General features: G+C 51.9%; 2 protein-coding genes across 6 annotated transcripts in view; one reads left to right on the top strand and one right to left on the bottom strand.

Moving 5' to 3' along the window:
- ABR (ABR activator of RhoGEF and GTPase) overlaps positions 1 to 8871 on the top strand; it is a 196330-nt gene extending 187459 nt beyond the window's left edge. For all 5 annotated transcript variants that reach the window (XM_084802749.1, XM_084802752.1, XM_084802750.1 and 2 more), the window contains 7 exons: positions 97 to 156; positions 387 to 496; positions 1210 to 1349; positions 2189 to 2323; positions 3053 to 3158; positions 5881 to 6028; positions 6413 to 8871. In XM_084802749.1, coding sequence (XP_084658875.1) covers positions 97 to 156; positions 387 to 496; positions 1210 to 1349; positions 2189 to 2323; positions 3053 to 3158; positions 5881 to 6028; positions 6413 to 6502 — 789 coding nt within the window. In that variant the 3' untranslated portion in view covers positions 6503 to 8871. The remainder of the gene's footprint in view (positions 1 to 96; positions 157 to 386; positions 497 to 1209; positions 1350 to 2188; positions 2324 to 3052; positions 3159 to 5880; positions 6029 to 6412) is intronic.
- Positions 8872 to 10912: 2041 nt separating this feature from the next.
- TIMM22 (translocase of inner mitochondrial membrane 22) lies at positions 10913 to 17316 on the bottom strand. Its single transcript, XM_084802866.1, has 4 exons — positions 16887 to 17316; positions 14590 to 14786; positions 13359 to 13431; positions 10913 to 11419 (listed from the first exon to the last, which is right to left on the bottom strand). The coding sequence occupies exons 1-4, from the start codon at positions 17125 to 17127 to the stop codon at positions 11343 to 11345; spliced, it is 588 nt and encodes a 195-aa protein (XP_084658992.1). The 5' UTR covers positions 17128 to 17316; the 3' UTR covers positions 10913 to 11342.
- Positions 17317 to 19555: the final 2239 nt, after the last annotated feature.

Genomic DNA, 19555 nt, shown 5'->3' with positions numbered 1-19555 from the left:
CAGGTTCATCTCGAGATAAGCATCTAAGCTTCTGCCTTTCTGGCCCCTCTGACCTGTCGTCTCCTTCCCTCACGTTCCCCCTCTCTGTCTCTGCAGCTGGATCCGCAGACTGTAGAAACCAAGAGCTGGCATACGGATGTGATTGAAATGAACGGGGTAAGGACATGGGAAGCGTGTGGGTGGGCGTCTCTCCTGCCACACTCTCCACGCCTCCCTCAGACCAGTGTTCTCTCCTTGGCCACACCCTTCCTCATCCCCCAGCTGCAGGTGTGCGTGATGCCCTGCAAGGCTTGGGGTATCCCTGTTTGCAGTCTTGGGGAGAGAGACCCTATGTTTGGTGACACTCATGCCCTGGGGGATTTGTCTCTCTTCCACCCCCTGACCAGATCAAAGTGGAATTCTCCATGAAATTTACCAGCCGTGACATGAGTTTGAAGAGGACTCCGTCTAAAAAGCAGACAGGCGTCTTTGGAGTGAAGATCAGCGTGGTGACCAAGTAGGTTGCTGCCTTGGAGACCGAACTGCTTCAGTACCTGGGTGCCAGCCACCTCCCACCTCCCAGCCCCCTGCCCATGCTAGCAGCGTAATCAGTCAGCCCCCACAGGCGGCCAGTCTCGAGGCCAGAAATGACTCCTGGGACACTTTAGAAATAAGTAGGCCAACGTAGAAATGGTGGACAGTCCCAGGGGGCAGTCTGTTTCCTACAATAAACAAGAAGTGACAGTGACTGTGGGTCCACATTTGGGCTTTGGCAGCAGTAAGCTGGAGTCAGAGGGTGGCTGGCTGGGAAAGGGCCACACCCCTAAGGCCACTCTGCCCCTCTGGGCTCTTTGTTCCCAGGTCCCGACCTACCCTGGCCATGTGGATTAGCTCCTTAGCCTCCCCGTGAGCATATCTGTTGTTTTCCCTTTCTCCTTGAGCATTTTTTCTACGTTGCTAGGGCTTGGACCCAGGCTCTCATACTTGCCACTGAGCTACCCTACCCCCCGCCAGGCGTGTTGAATCCACTGGGATGTTCTTGCCCCACCCTTTGAGCCGCCTTCCACCCATGCTCATTGCTGTACCTCAGCAAGCCCCAGGCCTTCCTTGGCCTTGCCTCCTGACACCCCCCCCCCAAGGGGCTAAGGCTGCACAAGGCTGAGGTGTGCCGTGGAGGGCACAGCCAGTATGAGACGTTCCCTCCATCTCCTGTGCACCTGTGTCCTGCAGGCGGGAGCGCTCCAAGGTGCCCTACATCGTACGGCAGTGCATAGAGGAGGTGGAGAAGAGAGGCATTGAGGAGGTTGGCATCTACAGGATATCGGGTGTGGCCACGGACATCCAGGCACTGAAGGCTGTCTTTGATGCCAGTGAGTAGCGAGGCCCAGTGGGCATGGGTGGTATCCAAGCAGCTGGTGGAGAGCAGAGAGGCCTCAGCCCGTGCCCTGTAGTTTGCTGTGGCATGAAGGAGGCTGTTTCCGAGTCCCCTGACAAGTTACACGGTCTGCATCTTGTCACTTAGTCTCCCTCACTCGGCTTCTTGACCATGGCCACAATTAGGATGACATTCGGAGAGGTCAGGTCACCCACCCTGGGTTTCTCAGCTTTTCTAGAGTGTTGTACCGGAACTTAAATAAGACACTTCTGATTCCAGAGCATATATTGTTGGCGCGGGCTCCTCCCTGCTGTCTCTAGGCCCTGATTCCATGTATCAGGTCCCCTCTGTAGTGGGGCCTGGCCCTCAGTTTCTTCTTTTCCATCCTGCTGGGTGCTAAGGAAGTACTCAGGATGCCTGAACTAGGCAGGCAGCGATGAGTACAGGTAGGGCAAGGATAGGAGAGGGGCCGAGAACATGCTGCTGTATGGCTCCCTGGAACATGCGATTACATGTGTGCTGTGTGCTGTGCGTGTAGCTCTGGTACACTGAGTGACAAGTCAGGTCCCTCCTCTCTTCTGAGAAGTCACGGCAGATAGACCGCAGCCTGTCCCCTGCTGCCCTTCCCTACAGATAACAGCTGAGTTGACATACGGTAGACCTGGTGGGTACCATCCGTGTTCTGCCTTCTTAGGGGGAGGCCAAAGGCTGCAGCACGGTGGGTGGTGGTCGGAGGGGCACATCTGAGGGACCGAAATAGTACTGAGGGCTGCCACAGAGGAGACGATGCCTCAGAGGTCAGTGTGGCCTCTGATCCTGGCCCCTCCTGAACAGATAACAAGGACATCCTACTGATGCTGAGCGACATGGACATCAACGCCATCGCTGGTACCCTCAAGCTCTACTTTCGGGAACTGCCTGAGCCCCTCCTCACAGACCGACTTTACCCAGCCTTCATGGAGGGCATCGGTGAGGCTTCTGGGGCCCTACGGGTTGGTTGGGCTAAGTCTCTTAGACGGATAAAATGAAACGCAGGAGGAGATGCCCCAGGCATTCCAGTCACCGGCTTATCCAGTGCAGTCTGTCCTTGGGGCTGAAGGGCTTGAGCCTGAGGTGCTGCCTGCTGAGGCTGCGCCCTTTCTCACCTGTACCTCTGCCCGTGTGTTCCCATTGCACACTGGTCTGCTTCCTGGAAACTCAGGCCGGTAGGGGAGAAGGGCCTGAGCTGTCAGCTCCCAGGGCTAGAGAGGAAGCTGGGTTAAGCTACAGTATTCCGGGGGCAGCTGTCCTGATCCCATGGAATGGCTCTCCTCACTGCCCACGCACTGGCCAGTGGAGTTCTTGTGGCCACCTATACGGTCCACTTCCAGACCGTGGCACAACGCTGCCGTCTTCTTCAGACCCCATGGAGAATGTGAAACGTGGGGAAGCTGTTCAGCCTAGGCACCAGCACGGGAGGTGTTTGGCTAGTACTAATGTGTAACTAAGGGGCACGGGGGGTGGGGGGGGGGTGGAGGGGGGTGATGGCCAGCGCAGAGGGGAGGGAGGAGGCTGCGCCCCAGCCTACCTTCTAGCCATGTTACCAGCCGTAGTGGTGCATGCCGGGGGAAACCCACTGCTGACAGCCCACGCACAGCCCAGGCCCGCACTCAGCCGCCCTCCAGCCAGGTGGTACCCTAGCCCTTTCTCCTCCTGCAGCCCTGTCAGACCCTGCTGCCAAGGAGAACTGCATGATGCACCTACTCCGCTCCCTGCCCGACCCCAACCTCATCACCTTCCTTTTCCTGCTGGAACACTTGAAAAGGTAAGGAGGGGAAAGAGGCAGCGCCCAGCTCAGAGCAGCCACTTGCCCCACCGGACCCATCGGCTCCCTGCCGCCTCCTGGGTACTGGCCTGTGTTAGGCCACCCACAGCAGCCTGAGTGGTGGTCTTTCCACCTCCTGAGCTCACGTTCTGTTGTTAGGAAACTGTGGCTAGCTCCTAATGGCAGCCTAAAATAACTGGCACGTGCCTATAGTCAGGGTGCTGAAGCAGGAGGATTGCTTAAATAGTCCCTTGGGTGGGTTTTAATCTGTGGGTCCCAAATGCAGCCATTTAGTCAGCAGGGTTTTTTGTTTTGTTTTGTTTGTTGGTTTTTTCAAGACAGGGTTTCTCTGTGTAGCATTAGCTGTCCTGGACTTGCTTTGTAGACCAGGCTGGCCTCGAACTCACAGAGATCCACCTGCCTTTGCCTCCCAAGTGCTGGGATTACAGGCGTGCGCCACCACACCCAGCTTTAGTCAGTAGTTTTTATTTTGTATATTTATATATTCTGTGCCTGTGTGTCTGTATGTGTGCCTTGCGTGTGGAGGTCAGAGGACAACTTTTAGAAGTCGATTGTATTATGTGGATTCTGGGGCCTGGACTCGGGTCTTCAGAATTGGCGGCCAGGACCTTTAACCACTGAGCCATCCCACCAGCCCAGTGTTGCACCTCCCCCATCCTCCAGAGTTGAGGACTGAATTGAACTCAGGGCCTCACGCGCTTTGTTAGGCAAGTGCTCTACCACTGAGCTAAATCCCCAACCCCTCAATGTCGCAGTTTTTAAAAAAGTGAAATGGAAAGAGCAGCAAAAGTGTGTACTGCAAGCAAAGGTATTGTTTTGTTCCCTTCCCTGTAGATGTGTGTCCTGGATTACGTCATCAGTTGCGTTTATTACGGGTCAGTTTAGAATTTGAAATCTACTGGTCTTGGCCTGGCCCATACGTTATAGAACAGGGGAAACAGACCCTAAGCCCAACAGAGACTTGCTTGGCTTAGCAGTGAAATTGTACTTAAAACCCACATCTTCCAAGTCCTAGACTAAGACCCCTTACCTTCTCTCACCCCTGCCATGGTCGCGGCAAACCAGAGCTGTTCCAGCTGACATCATTTTGTCACTACTGGATTTAGTACCAGCGTGTCCTCAGTACTCACAGCCCAGGACTAATCGCAGACACCAATTGAAAGGAGGTCACTTGGTGTTCCTTAAATCCACTTGCTACTTTGGACCAGTGTCTCTGAGCTCATCCCCTCATCTGGGCGCTGGCTGTGGCTCAGCCAGGCCAGGCTCTGGAGGGCCAGTGGGGACCCAGACACAGCTGGAGCTAGAGCCTTGTTTTTCTCATCATGAGACAATGTCCCTCCCTCTGGTTTGGCTGGGACCAGAGTCCCAACCAGTTCCCAACTAGTTTGGTGAACATTGTGGGAGGACATGCTGAGGAGGAATGGAAAGGGAAAATGTTTTCCATCCTGGGAACTGGGCCTGCATAAGGGTTGGGGTGGGGAGGGGGAAGAGAGAACTGGGCCCACATCTGAGTTCGTGTATGTGTGTGTGTGTGTGAGTGAGAGAGAGAGAGAGAGAGAGAGAGAGAGAGAGAGAGAGAGAGAGAGAGAGAGAAAGAGAGAGAGAGAGAGAAGGGGGGAGGAGTGTGTGTGAGAGAGAGAAAGAACTGGGCCCACATCTGGGTGTATGTGTGTCTCTGTGTGTGTGTGTGTGTGTGTGTGTAGGGCTCGCCAGCTGCACAGCTGCCTGCTGGCACTGCAGTGTTTGCCTGTTTCCAAAGCAGTCGGCAGGCACATTTGTGACTCTGCCCAGAGGATGGCAGTCACATTGGCGAGGAGGCTGAGAGGCCTTGTCCAGGGTTTGTGCACATCTAAGCCCCAGCAACATCTGTTAGTATGGAGTCGGGGGAGGTCCAGAATTTCTTGGTGTGTTTGGTGATGCTGAGCCTCCCTGGACAGTAGCCGCAGATGGCAGCTCCCACTGACACTCAGGGGGCGTGTCAACAGAGTACCTGGTCTGTTACACGAGAGAAGCAGGGAAAATCTGGAAAGAGCCAGGGAAGGCCAGGAGGCTGGCCTTTCAGAGAGGAAATGAGGAATTCAGCCCCCAGATTTGCTCCTGCTACAACACAGCCTGCATAACTGTGGCCTCAGCTAGCAGCTGTCTCTGGGCAGAGGGCCTCCCTGCCCTGCCCTATCCACTGTGTACTCCTCATAACTGTATTACTGTTGAATTCCGGATTAAAAAAAAAAGCAAAATAGTAAGCATGACTCTTGGAGAGACTGCTCAGGGTTCAGATCAAGTCCAGCACCTATGAGCTGTGTGACTGTGGGTAAGTCACTTAACCTCTCTGTTCCTCACCTCAGCGGGGAGAAGGGTAATGACACTTGCCTCAAAATGACTGGCTGTGTACAGTCTTACAGTAGTATTCTCCATCTTACTGTAATGTTTTTATCTAAGTCAAGGGTGATGCCATGGAGAGTTGCTAGCCCTTCTGGCTTGGCAGTTTTCCATCAGCTTGGCAGATAGCCTGGGAGCTAGGGGTATGTTATGGCAGTATCCTGGGTTGCAGCCGGGACCTCACCCCCTTAGCTGGAAGGGAGGCTAGGTGAGTGCCCCTTTGATGTCCCTGGGGGAGCTTCTACAAGTGCCTTCAACTTCCATCATCCCAGAGCTCCAAGGGCTGCTGAGCGGTGACTCTGGTCTTTCTTCTTCTTCTCAGGGTTGCCGAGAAGGAGCCCATCAACAAGATGTCGCTTCACAACCTGGCCACCGTGTTTGGCCCCACGTTACTGAGACCCTCAGAAGTGGAGAGCAAAGCACATCTCACGTCGGCTGCAGACATCTGGTCCCATGATGTCATGGCCCAGGTACTGAGTAGGCCCCAGGCCCCCGCCTAGACAGCTGAGTCAGTGGTGTATAGGACAGCCAAGAACAGGGCCGCAGAGCATCCTCCCTACTCAGGGCAAGGCAAACAAGGGTGCCATCTGCTTTCCTGAGAGTGCTTCAGTCTCAGACAGAAAATTTGGGGCTGGTGACTGACCGTAGGGTCAAGCGTCTTACCTTCAATGGCCAGGGCAGGCCCCATTGACCCTTGGCCCTGCAGCGCCCTCTAGGGCTCCAAGTGAGCAAAGAAACCTGGCCGTCCAATAAAGGAGAAGCTGCCAGAGTGAGGCCGGGGAGTGATGGGGAGTGCCATGGGTGCCGCAGCCCTGCGAGGCAAGGGCCCCAATCCGTCTTCCTGTCTCCCACAGGTTCAGGTCCTACTCTACTACCTGCAGCACCCCCCCATATCCTTCGCAGAACTGAAGCGGAATACACTGTACTTCTCCACAGACGTGTAGCCTGGGGTGGGCAGCTGTGGGGGTGGCCAGAGCCAGCTCTGCAGCCAGGGCCCAAACACAGACTTGAAAGACTGCAACAGAGACCTGCCGCCCCACCCCCCACCCCCCAGCCCAGCACTCCAGAGTCCAAGGGAAGCCACCCTCCAAGAACTGGACCGTGTGCATCTTTTGTGCCACCGTGTACAAAGCCAGCTGACCAGCCCCCAGCCACCTCATCACACCCCAGCGCCTGCCCTCCATACCTCTGAGTGTGTCTGATGCTCTATGCTGTCCAGGAATTGTTTCATGTCTATTTGTCATGCAGAAAAGGTAGTGGCCGAGCCAGTGTGGGCACAGTCAAGCCTGCTTTGTTCTTTCATTTTTTTCCCCCCAACACTTCTTTTCTGCCTGAGTCCAGTCCTAGACTTTTTTAATTTTTGCGCTGTGTAATTGCTGCCAGCTTCTCTCCTGGCCCTGCTCCCAGATTGCAGCCCTCCCTGCAGCGTCTCTGCCCTGTCCATCTTCCCAGCCTGCTGCGTGCATGTGCAGCACGGGGCTTTGCTCCATCACTGGAAAGTTCTGCAGAGGCCCTGGGCAGTGGTGGTGTCCGACGTGCTGCGTGCCGCCCTTGGCCTCCTTGCTCTCCACCTGTGGAAGCACACTCGCTTTCCTTGCTGTCTGTGCAAATGTTGAACACGGAGACGGACACACACTAACACTCGGCACAGAGCTGGAGAGCCGACTTCTGGAATGTCAAGTTTGAGAATTGCCATGTTTGGGGTTTGTCTGTTCTGTCTCCTGCCTACCAGTGCGGCATCCTCAACTGTTTTCTTCTATTGCTGAAATCTCTGTTCCTTTCCCCCTGGTGTTATGTATTTTCTTTGAGTGTAGTGACCCACAAGTGTCCTGCCATCAATAGAGGTTGGGAACGCACCTGAAGGGTGTGGTTGGCGCCCAGGCTGTGAAGGAACAAGATGGGTGAAGCAGCCCGCAGTGGCAAACCAAGGGAAGCCAGTCTTCGCAGTAAAGACCTGCTGGGGCTATCCTAGCGCAGTACAGCCTCCTGCAGGGCAGCTTCCGTGGCTGAGTCAGGTGTCCAGATGAACACAGGCTCTGTCCTGGAACCTGGAACCTCACATACCTCGTGGTACTTTCGCCTTAGATTTTACACTCTCAACAGCCAAGCACTGCCACGGGGCAGCCACATTGCCACGCATGCCTCAGGGCCTAGGAAGAGCAGACACAACCCAGCTGGAACAGTCCTGCCATGGATTCGTAAGTTCAAGCCTGTGGGTAACCCCAAGTGTATGAGAAGTTGGGGGACAGGTTGCCTCTTTTGTGGGTCCTGCTGGGGCTCCAGAGTACTGGTTCAGCAGGTATCATTCCCAACTCTTTGACCTATCGCCTGGTACTAAAAAGGAGGTTTGCTCCCAAAGCACCATTTCTAGTCTGAGCAGCAGCAACCAGCCTGTGGCAATGAGGGAAAGCCTGTCGTAGGGGCTTGAGCTACCGCACAGCTTCCTGTCTCTTCTATGTGGCAGTTGACTCTTGGCCCGCAGGATTAGGGAGGCCAGCTGTCATTGTGTGCGCTCAGGGCTAAGTCTAAGGAAGGGTTTGCTGGCCCCCAAGCTGTTGTTTGGTGAGAGGCAGGGCTCTTTCCCTGTTCGTACCTGTTGCCTTTGACAGAACGGTACAGTTTGTGCACGCAGGAGGAAGGAATGCCAACTTCCCAGCTGCCTGTTAGCAGTTTAACAAGGAGCCTTGCTGTCTCAAACAGGTGAACAAGAGTGCCCGGAGTGTAAAGATCGCATCATTCAGCCACCAATGGGCACCCAGGTGCTGGTGTGTGGCATTCTTGCTTCCAGAGGATTGATGGTAACGAATTCAGCTGCCTGCAGCTCAAAACAGTGCCTCCTGTCCCTTCAGGACAAGGGACGCTGGCATCTCGGCAGCAGCTCCCGCAGCCCCAGTTTGCTTAGGCTGGAAAGCTGGAGGGGCTGAGAATTATCAAAGGTTCCTATTACTTATAAGTTCCACCCCAAGTGGAGGGCATCAGGTGCCAGACCTGAACTGAGGTGCATCAAGGAAGTATCTGGTGGTCCTCTTGAGAAGGGGCCGTGTGGCCCAGAGCCCCTCGTTGCTGGCAGGCCACCAAGAGACAGGGCCTGGGAACCCAGGTGTGCCTGTACTTGCTTGGGCAACAACTTGAGGGCTGCCAGCTTTTGCTGACGAGGTATGATGGGACCCCCCAATAAGTTGGTATGGATATATTTTTTTTTTTGTCTCTTATGTTTAAACTTATGTAGATTATTATAAATTGATGTAAACCACGTGAGAGGGAAATGTTAATAAAAAAAAATTGCAAAGCCTCAACATTTGCACAAAACTCAGCCCCGTGGTGTGGATGTTTGTGTTCTCAGTGGTCCAGGGAAGACCACTAATCTAAATATTTAAATCCTTCCAGCTGCACCCAGATGTGTTTCCAGGAACCTGTTTATCTGTCTATCTTGAACCTTCCTTTTGATTTTTGGGGACTGTGGCAGTTGGAGAAAGCCCTGTTCTCACTCTGTAAACATTTCTAAGTCATTGCTGCTGCGGTTCCCTTCACGGGATACTCACTGCGGACCTGGTCATCCCTGTGCCTGGGAAAGATGCCAGAGGGGGCCCATCACCTTCCACTACCTTGTCTGTATTGTCCTTGAAATTAGCATGTCTTTGGGCAGCCTTTGGTTAACTGGCTTTTGAGAGACCTGCCCCACCCTCCTTTGGGAGAGCCAATAGGGTTTACGTGGGACCTCACCAGCCACTGGACACTGTTTACCCTGGAGATCGTGAACAGATGTGTCTGCGAGTTGCTGTTTGGTTTATGAGCTCATACTGACCCGCAGCCATCTAAGACAGGAAGCTATTCATCTCCTCTTGATTGAGTTGTCCACGTGCGATGGCACCATTTCTTGTATTGGGGCTCACGTGGAACACTAGCTGGTCAGAGACCTGGGGCACCTGAGCACTTTGACAAGTACCAGGTAGAATCCATCCTTGCACCAAAGTGTTCCTAAGATGACGAATTCACGGACAGTAGAGAAAACACTCTGAGAGTTGTTTTCAGAAGAGCTTTGGGGTGTGCTCCAGCCAGCTTTTCAGTAAGGAAGCCACCTGCTTTTGAAATAGGGCAGGCACCATACAGAATTCACTGGAGGTTGGAAGGCGGGGAGGGGGTGTTCACAAGTCAAGTGCTTGCCTAGCTCGCATGGAGCCTTGGATTCTCTCAATGAGTGAGTGAAAAGGATTCACAAGAGAATATGAGCTCTCTGCGCTAACACTCATTCCAAGGAAACCACAAAAAGGTGTTACTCTGTGCATTTGATACCATCGCTCACATGTAAATACACACCCAGATGACTAATGTTGAAGTTCAGTCTTTGAATTCTGCTTAAAAGGAAAAAAAAAAAAAAGGTAAAAGCCAAAGAAGAGCTTAATGGAGAACCGGGTGGTGGTGGATAGGCCTTCAACCTCAGATCTGGGCCAGCAGCTCCTGTGTGACTGAGCTGGCAGGATGACCACTGCAAGACACTCCTGTATCTTTTTTTTTTTTTTTTTTTTGGTTTTTCAAGATAGGGTTTCTCTGTGTAGCTTTGGCTGTCCTGGACTCACTTTGTAGACCAGGCTGGCCTCGAAATCACAGTGATCCACTGCCTCTGCCTCCCGAGTGCTGGGATTAAAGGCGTGCGCCACCAGCGCCCGGCTGACACTCCTGTATTTTTAAATCGGGCTGGGCCTGCGACCACTAGCTACAAGCATGGCCATCAGCCAGCCCAAGGGGGAGGAGTCTGAGAAGGCGGAGGCGTTGCCAGCGCGGTGGCGTGCATCTGAGAGCGTGGCTGGACTGCTGCTGGGGACAGGCGTAACTGATGGATGATGGTGGTGACAAAGGACAGTTCCCACAAAGTTGGAGACTAGCAGTCCCACAGTTCTTTAGAGGTTTCCTAACCTTTTTTTAAAAAATCATTATAATTTATTCACATTACATCCTTCCCAATCTTTCCATTGGACAGCCACTTTTTGGACCACCTGGCATCTTTAGTAGGAGATGTGAAATCTGAAAAACTAGCTCTTTTTAACAGTATATACACTCTTAGGGGTGGGGTGGGGTGGAATCTATTGCCTGCATGTATGTCTGTGCACCACTCAGGCACCTGGCGCCCTCAGAGGTCAGGAGAGGGCCTTGGGTCCCTGGAACTAGAGCTACAAATGGGGGTGAACCACAGTGTGGGTGCTGGGAACCAAACCTGGGACTTCCAGAAGAGCAGCCAGTGCTATTAGCCGTTCAGCCACCTCACCAGCCCATGTATGTATGTATGTATGTATGTATGTATGTATGTATGTATGTATTTTTAATGAGGAGATAGTAAGATACTAACTGCAATGAAATGACATCACTGTCTGATGGCATAAGTTTACTTTGCCTGCCCTGGTACTCAAGATGAATGCCAGCACACAATCTCAAGGCAGAGGAGCTTCCTGGCTATGGGCAAACATACTGCCATCTCCCTGTTCACAGCTGGAGAGCTGAGTGAGGTCAGGACTGAGCCTGGTTCCAGCCCCTGCCCCCTGATCGGCTTACTGCAAGGAGACAATCTGGCATACCATCTTCCCTGAAAAACCTGGTGGAACTCAGAAGTAGAAAAGTACAGCTGCTCCAATGGCTGGAGGCAGAGACCGGTGAGGTGGGTCCCTCACACCACCAACTGTGGAGGGAAACAACTGCTTCAGCCCTGAAGCAACGCCAAGTGTGTAGAAACTGCTCCAAAGACGAGCTCTGAAGGTGGCTGGCGTCCTCCTTCCTCTCGGGCCATTTCTTTCACCGTAGGTAATAATCGATTGCAGCAGAGAAAGCAGCAAACCCGCCACAACCGATGGCCCCAGCCTTTACACCAGCTGCAAGGCAAACACAAGCAACACCCCACTCTTAACAGGTGCTGGGTTGGACTATGCTTACAACAAGTTTGCACCGCAAGTGCAAAGAAACCAAGTTACGCACATTAAATCGTTCAAACTTTAATGCCTCATTAAGGTTTCAATGGAGCAATATATCCCATCCAAAGCAGCGTGCTTCATCTAACTATGTATATGTTTGCTTAGCTTTTCTCATTCCCAACAGTTACCGACTGCAGTGGTAGGGAACCAGCCCATCACGGTCAGGAACTGGCTAAGGGAAGCAGCCCTTGGGATCAAATGAAAGCATATGGCCTTATCCCCTGAACTGTTTATGGAGTAAATTCCTGGGAAGGTGATCAAAGCCATCCTGGGGGGAGCTGAGCTCACAGCCCCGACGACGGAGCTACACTATGGAAGGCCAAAAGAGAAGCTGCTCTGCCAACCATACATGGCTGTGAGGGGCCAGTGCAGCTTTAATGACAGCAAGTCACTGGCTCTCAGAAGATGAGAGGCTTTTGCTGTGGGTACACATGCTGCTTGCTGCTTCTAGGAGCGTGCAAGTGCTTGACGCCACTGCTCCACACTCAACAGGGACGGAAGGTGGAGGGTGCTTGGTTTCTCACTGATAACCTGACAGTTTTAGAATGTCTGCACTTAGCTTTCTTCCATCCCCATCCCCTACTTATTATTTATCCCCAATTGACTAGTTGATTGAATGATTGGTTTTCACAGCAGGATTTCTCTCTCTCGTCCTGGCTGTCCTAGAACTCGCTCTGTAGACTAGACTGGCCTTGAATACACAGAGATCCTCTTTCCTCTGTGGGAGCTGTGAGGGCTTGGGGAACTGAACTTGCAGGAACAGCACCTGCTCTCAACCACTGGACTGAGCCACCTCTCCAACCAGCCACACTGGGCTTCGGAGACACAGGTCTCTTGCCTCCTGAGTCATGCATGTCCCACTGCGCCCAGTGTGTGCTTAGCTTCCAATTAATAGAAATCTAAGAGTCTTCAACTGCAGAAAGACACAGCTATTAAAATTCAAACAGGGTCTGTAGCTCAGTTTAAGAACTCATGCTTAGTGTTTACAAGGACCTGGGTCTGGTTCCCAGAACTGTAAAGCTGTATAAAATTAAGAAGAAGTGCCCTCTTCTGGCATGCAGACAGAACACTGTATACATAATAAATAAACCTTTAAAAAGAACAAAAAATGTTCATATCCTTGAAATGCCAGGAGACAAATCTCAGCACAGCTTGAAAGTGTGGACAAACAGACTGCTCAGGGCACAGTGACTTAGCTAGGCTTCTGCACTGTCCTACACGCCAACGCCATCTCACACACTTAATATGGAAGCTCTTTTTTTCTGGGAAACACCTGGTTCTGTGGTTAAGTGTGAATGAACTTCCCCACCCCACAGGTCTTTAGACATTTTTAGTTGTCTCGTCTAAAGATGCTACGAGCATCTGGCCAAACAGCCCACAATGCACATGACTCCATTCAGCACACGGGGCTGGAGGGGCAGCTCGGCAGGTAGAGGGACAACTGTTCCTCTTGCAGAGGACCCGGGTTGGCTCCCACCAGTCATGTGGCTCATGGCTGTCTACAGTTCCAGTCCAAGGGACCTGATGCCCTCCTCTGGCACCAGGCACACATGTGGTACACAGACATACATGTAGGCAAAACACCCATACAAAATAAATAGTGTTTTTTAAAAAAGATTTTATGTGGTCCCAAACCTCTCAAGACCAAGGATGAGCAAGCCTAGCACCGATGGAGGTGCCAGCAAGTTTCCAGAGCCCAGTTTTCCCAGAAGCAGCCGGGACTTATTTGTCAGAGGGGAGAATGGATCAAGCATCCTTGGAACACTCATGTTGGGAAATGTCAACATCAGCACGTTGCTCCCTGACCACAGTAGAAAACCACTGAAAGCTGTTTACTAACCTCTGAAACCTATGGCTCCCCCGGTGATGCAGCCGCTGATGACACTGTTCTTCCAGTCCGACCTTCCCCGGTACTGTGGGCGGAAAGAGGCTATTCAGAGCCAGGGAAATGAGCCAAGGGCAGATCCTAAAAAGTGTATGTGCTTATACATGCTTCCAGCAGGTGGCACCAGAGGGCTGAAGTCAAGTCTAGCATTGGGAAATAATCAAAATTTATGTTCGCCAGTATAATTTTTCTTTCTCTTCTTTGTTTCAAACAGGGTTTCTCCATGTAGTCCTGGCTGTCCTGGAACTCACTCTGTAGACCAGGCTTGCCTTGAACTCAGCGATCTGCCTGCCTCTGCCTCCTGAGTGCTGGAATTAAAGGGCGTGTGTCACCATGCCTGCCTTCTTTAGTATAATTTGAAATCATTAACACCATTCCCAGGGTTGGGGATGTGGTCCAGGGGTTGAACACTTGCCTTCTACGCATAAAGCACCAAGTTCAACTCCTACTACCAAATAACTTAAGTAAAAAAAAAAAAAATCACTTATCTACAGAAGATTAAAAAAAAAAAAGCAAAACCCATTTTTACATATTATAAATAAGTAAGACCTTCACATTAGGGGCTGGAGAGGTGGCTCAGAGGTTAAGAGCACTGACTGCTCTTCCAGAGGTCCTGAGTTCAATTCCCAGCAACCACATGGTGGCTCACAGCCATCTATAATGTGATCTGGTGCCCTCTTCTGGTGTCAGGTGTACAATCAGGCAGAACATGTTATGTACAGACAGAACACTGTATACATAATAAATAAACAAATCTTTAAAAAGAAAAGTTTGCCAGGTGTGATGGTACACGCCTTTAATCCCAGCGCTCGGGAGGCAGAGACAGGTGGATCTCTCTGAGTTCTAGACCAGCCTTGTCTATGTAAGTGAGTTCTGGGGCAACCAGGGTTACACTGTAAGACCCTGTCTCAAAAAAGGGGGGCGGAGAGCTGGAAAGATGACTCAGTAGTTAGAAGCACTGGCCCAATTCACAGGATGCACATGACAGCTAACAACTGCCTGTACCTCCAGTCAAGAGAGCAGATTACCAGCCCCCACCCCCATCCCCGCCCGACCCCGGCACCAGGCATGCACATGGAACACATACAAACATGCACACAAAATTTCTTTTAAAGATGATTTTTTTTTAAAAAAAAGTGTGCAATGGCAGCAGACAGAGATTTCTTAGGAAGCAAGAAGCACTTACAGATTCTACCAAGCACTCAGTGCACGAAAACATGGCGCCCACAATGGCAAAGTTTTTGGCGTAGGACATCCCTCTCTGTCCCATGTCTTTCAGGACTTCTCTTGCAGTTGGTGTCCGGTAAGGGTCCTTAGGGTCAAAGCCTACGTTGGTATCAATGCCAGCAGTAAAGATCCCAAATGCACCTCCCAAGACAAACCCTAGAGGCAAGCAGAGAGAAGAGTTCATTTGCACACTCTCAGCATCACCATCGGCCATGTCTGGTGTCGTGTTTCCTCCACAGCACACATCCGAGTCTACGCCCCCCCCCCCACCACGCGAGATTTCTTCCTCTCACTTTCCTGCTCTTCAGCTTTCCGCCTCTGCTTCCCTGTAGACCGGCCACCCTCCAGTTCAGCTACAAGCCTGGGTATCACTCCCTTGGCCATGAGAATATTCCTACGTCACTGGGTCATGCACCAGGTGTTCCAGAAGACGCTTCATTTTTCACAATAACTTGTGAGGCACATGTTACCGGCCTCTCTTTCTGGATTTTTTGTTTGTTTGAGACAGGGTCTCATTATATGATCCTTAGCTGGCCTGGAACTTGCTATTGTAGAACAGGCTAGCTTGAATTCAAGAGATACATCTATCTGCCTTTAATTCCAGCACTCGGGAGGCGGAGCTAGAGGCAGGCAAATCGTTGTGAGTTCGAGGCCAGCCTGGTCCACAAAGCAAGTCTTTGTAGCACAGCCAAGGCTACACAGAAAAACCCGTCTCGAAAAACAAAAGCAGAAAACAAACACACACACACACACAGACAGAGAGAGAGAGAGAGAGAGAGAGAGAGAGAGAGAGAGAGAGATCTGCCTCTGTCTCCTGAACGTGGAACTAAAGGTGAGCAACACCCTGCCAAGTGGTGGTGATGCAAGTTCGAGGTCAACCTGGTCTACAGAGCGAGGCACTCCAGAACAGCCACTGCTAGACAGAGCGACCCTGTCTCCAGTGTGTGTGTGTGTGTGTGTGTGTGTGTGTGTGTATGAGAGAGAGAGAGAGAGAGAGAGAGAGAGAGAGAGAGAGAGAGAGACACTACCACCCAACTGTCCTCTCTAAACCAATGCTCAGAGACGTTAAATAACCGTCTCCAAAGTCACTTAGCTATTAGAGGTGAAACCCTGTGTTACTGAAAACAAATGACTTGTCTGAGCCCTGTACATTTCTTTGTGTATGTGGGTGTAGGCCAGAGGTCAATCCTGGGGTGTCATTCCTCAAGAACCATCCATTTTCTTTGTTGTTGTGCTGTTGCTGTCATTATTATTTTTTTGTTTTGTTTTGTTTTGTTTTTCGAGACAGTTTCTCTGTGTAACAGCCCTGGCTGTCCTCTGCCTCTCCAGTGCTGGGTTTAGAGGCTTGTGCCACCTCACCCAGCCATACCTGGCTTTTAACATGGATGCTGGCTATTGAACTCAGATCTTCACCTTGTGTGGCAAGAGCTTTACCAACTGAACTTTCTCCCCAGCCTTTTTTTTTTTTTTTTGGTTTTTCGAGACAGGGTCTCTCTGTGTAGCCTTGGCTGTCCTGGACTCGCTTTGTAGAGCAGGCTGGCCTCGAACTCACAGAGATCCGCCTGCCTCTGCCTCCCGAGTGCTGGGATTAAAGGTGTGCGCCACCACGCCCGGCCTCCCCAGCCATTTCTGTATGGATGTCTTCTCATCACTTCAAGATCAATGAAACTAGACATCACTCCTCCCCAGATTTTTCCAATCACTTCAGCTCCAAAACACACTCCTCCCTCCCATCGCACCCCTGTAGACCAGGCTGTCCCGGATCTCACAGAGATCAGTCTGCCTCTGCCTCCGGAGTGCTGGGATTAAAGGCCCTCGCCACCACCTTCCAGCAAAAGTCTTCAAATTCCTAACTTCTGCCTTTGAGGACCTTTGCATTTGCAATTCCCTAATGTGTCTGCGGCACCCACTCTTCTGCCAGGGTCCTAGATAGTCTCAATCAGGGCTCTAGTCACTTTCATCCATAGCCCCACTGCCTGGCACGTGACAGCTGGGGAGGGAGGGAGGGAGGGAGGGAAGGAAGGAAGGCAGGCAGGCAGGCAGGCAAACACTTAGCACTCCGCAGTCCCTGACTGCGAATGTTAACGCCAGGGTCAAGAGAGGCATCTCTGGGTTCATTGAGCCAGTCGGGGGTGCAATCAAGGTCGAGACCCACAGGTTCCTCGCCTCCCAGGCACGTGATCTTAGCAAGGAACCCAAAAGCTCTCCCCCCCCAAACCCTCAGCCTCCCCCCAAACCCCACGAGTCTCGCCTCACCTCCCACGCAGGCCAGCACAGCCTTGAAGGCGCAACTTTCCATCGCCCTCTCGATCATCTTTTGCTCCTCGCTCTTGGCGGGACTCGGGATCCCGCCTAGGCTGCCGGGCTCCAGGAGTCGGGGCTGACGCTTGTCGCCCACCAGGTACTGCAAAAGAAGGCTGTACTGCAGCGGAGCTTCGGCGGAACCCATCGCCTCCGAAGCTGAAGCCCCGGCCTTGGGGGCGGCCGCCCCCGCCATGGCTGCACGAGCTCTAGAACCTTTCGCGTCGTACTTCCCACAGCCGATTCCACATACTTCTCTAGGAGTCCAGCCAGCGTAACACAGTCGCAGATTCGCCACACTGAGGAAGTCGACCTGTGAAGTGCATCAGCGTCGAGGAAGTTATTATGTTTCCCCCAAAGCCTCTTGGAAACAGTGAATCAAGTTTGTAAGGCATTGCTACAAGCACTGACAAACAAGATTCAGGGTCTCCCCCCTCAACTAATATGGGCTCCGATGTGGTGCGTGCCGGGATTTGTAGTTCTAACTCGAACAATCTAACTACATTTCCCAGAAAGCTGAGCGCGCTCGCAGGCCTTGGTTGCTTCCTTGGAACAGCGGCTGGGCTCTTACTAGGCTGCAGCTCGCTTAACGTGCAGCAGGGGGCGTGCGTGTCCGCTTTGTTGCCAGGCCAAGCGGCGGTGATCCTGCTACTCAATTAAAACTGCAGGCTGCTTGGTGGTTTTCTGAGCTTTGTAAGTAAATGTTGAAACACGGCATAAATGTGTTCAAGAGATATTTTGTTACATAGTTATTAAGCCTTTGAGGAGGTAAAAGGGGGCCAGCAAATGAGCTGAGCAGTGGTAGAGCATGCCTTCAATACCAGGACTCAGGAGGCAGAGGCCAGCCTGGTCTACAGAGAGAGTACAGGACAGCCAAGGCTACACAAAGAAATCCTGTCTGGGGTGGGGGGTTGGGGTGGGAATCGGGGGCTTTTGTCACGACGACAATTGTGATTTTCATTCGTGTAGAGTAAAAACTATATCGCTACACTACATACACCTGCAGCTCCAGGCTGACAATTTATTTCACCTTCTTAGCTAAGAGAAACACCCACGAAAACAGCGCCGCTTACAGATGCGGGTTTGGTGTCTAAAATCCTCCATATTTTTCTTGCTCCTGTCCCCGCCAGGCTACCAAGCAAGCTAAGTTTGAAGTTTCTAGTGGTTTCTTCGTTCGTGAATCGTTTCACTAAACTTCTCAGATGCATGTGACAGCCACCGCTTTCTCCTTTGATGTTTTGTCAGTATTTAAAAAAAAGAAAAACATTTTATTTGTGTGTGGGTGTGGGCTGGCAGGTGCCCAGGGAGGCCAGGAAAGAGCATCAGATGCCCTGGAGCTGGAGTTAGAGGTTGTAAGCTGGTGGTTGTTTGCCACTAGAAGCACTGGGAACGGAGTTTAGTGGTCTGGAAGAACAGTATGTCCTCTGCACCGCTTAGCATCTCTCCAGCCTGGCTTCTTCAGCTCTGACGGAGCTTTCTCTTCTACTCCTGTGTGGCCTCGCCGTTTGCTCTTGGATTTCTTCGTGAGCTACCCTACTGTCCCTCCCCGTTCCATCCTCTATCGATCAGTGTTTAGTCTCGTCTCCTTCTCCTTCTTCTTCTCCTCCTCCTCCTCCTCGTCCTCCTCCTCTTCCTCCTCCTCCTCTTCTTCTTCTTTGGTTTTTCCGAGACAGGGTTTCTCTGTGTTATCTTTGGCTGTCCTGGACTTGCTTTGTAGACCAGGCTGGCCTCGAACTCACAGCGATCCTCCTGCCTCTGCCTCCCAAGTGCTGGGAGGCACCTCCCACCATGCCTGGCTGTTTAGTCACTTTTAACCGCCCTCCCAACCACTCTCCCCAGTTCCTGCTAAGCTCTTAAGAGTCAAAGTTGGATCTGAGAGAAGTCAAGGCAGGCTGCCAGGACGGCAGGCCTTGGGAAACGAAGAGTGGTCTGAAGAGCTAATCCAGGAGCGACAGTCCTTGTCTATCATGCCTGGTCCATGGGTTCAATCCCCAGCAAGGAAAATAAAATAAAATAAAATGCCAATCCAACAATCCATTAGAAAGCAACAGTAAAATCCCAAAGAAAGGATCAAGGCACCGGGAGCCATCAGATGAGAAAATCCCTATGGACCAGGCTCACAAAGGAGGGGGTCTCTTATGAAACCACCCTGAGCCAAAATTATAGATGGGGAGAGGCCATTCAGATCTGCGGCTCCTTCTCCCATGGCCACTCAAAAGTGGAATACGGTTCATCTGATGGAAAGCGAGCCTCCTCCACATATACTCTAAATGGGAGAAATTATTTCCTGTGCTTATTTCCCTGGGGACAACTAGAGTCTCTATCTGACCATAACATTGTTATGAGCCTAGCAACCGTCAGGTTCTGTCCCCCTCTCCCACGTTGTCTGCTCTGGCCACAAGGACACAGGGTCAGAATCTCCGTAAATCAGAGTGAACCAGGGACAGTTTGAGACGAGTTGGATTTACAGGGAATATGGTGACACCAAGTTGACCACTCTTCCGTCAGAAGACTCAAGATGGTGGTTCGAGTGTCGTGTGCTGAATTAGAAGAAAGCCTGACTATATCTTCCCTGGTCTCCACAAGACCCTGGCTGATCTGTAGTTCTCTTGGGTGCTGTCTGC

Source organism: Acomys minous (genome assembly GCF_964271855.1).
Source record: "Acomys minous genome assembly, chromosome: 12".
NCBI lineage: Eukaryota > Metazoa > Chordata > Mammalia > Rodentia > Muridae > Acomys > Acomys minous.
This window is presented reverse-complemented; position numbering and strand designations above follow the sequence as displayed.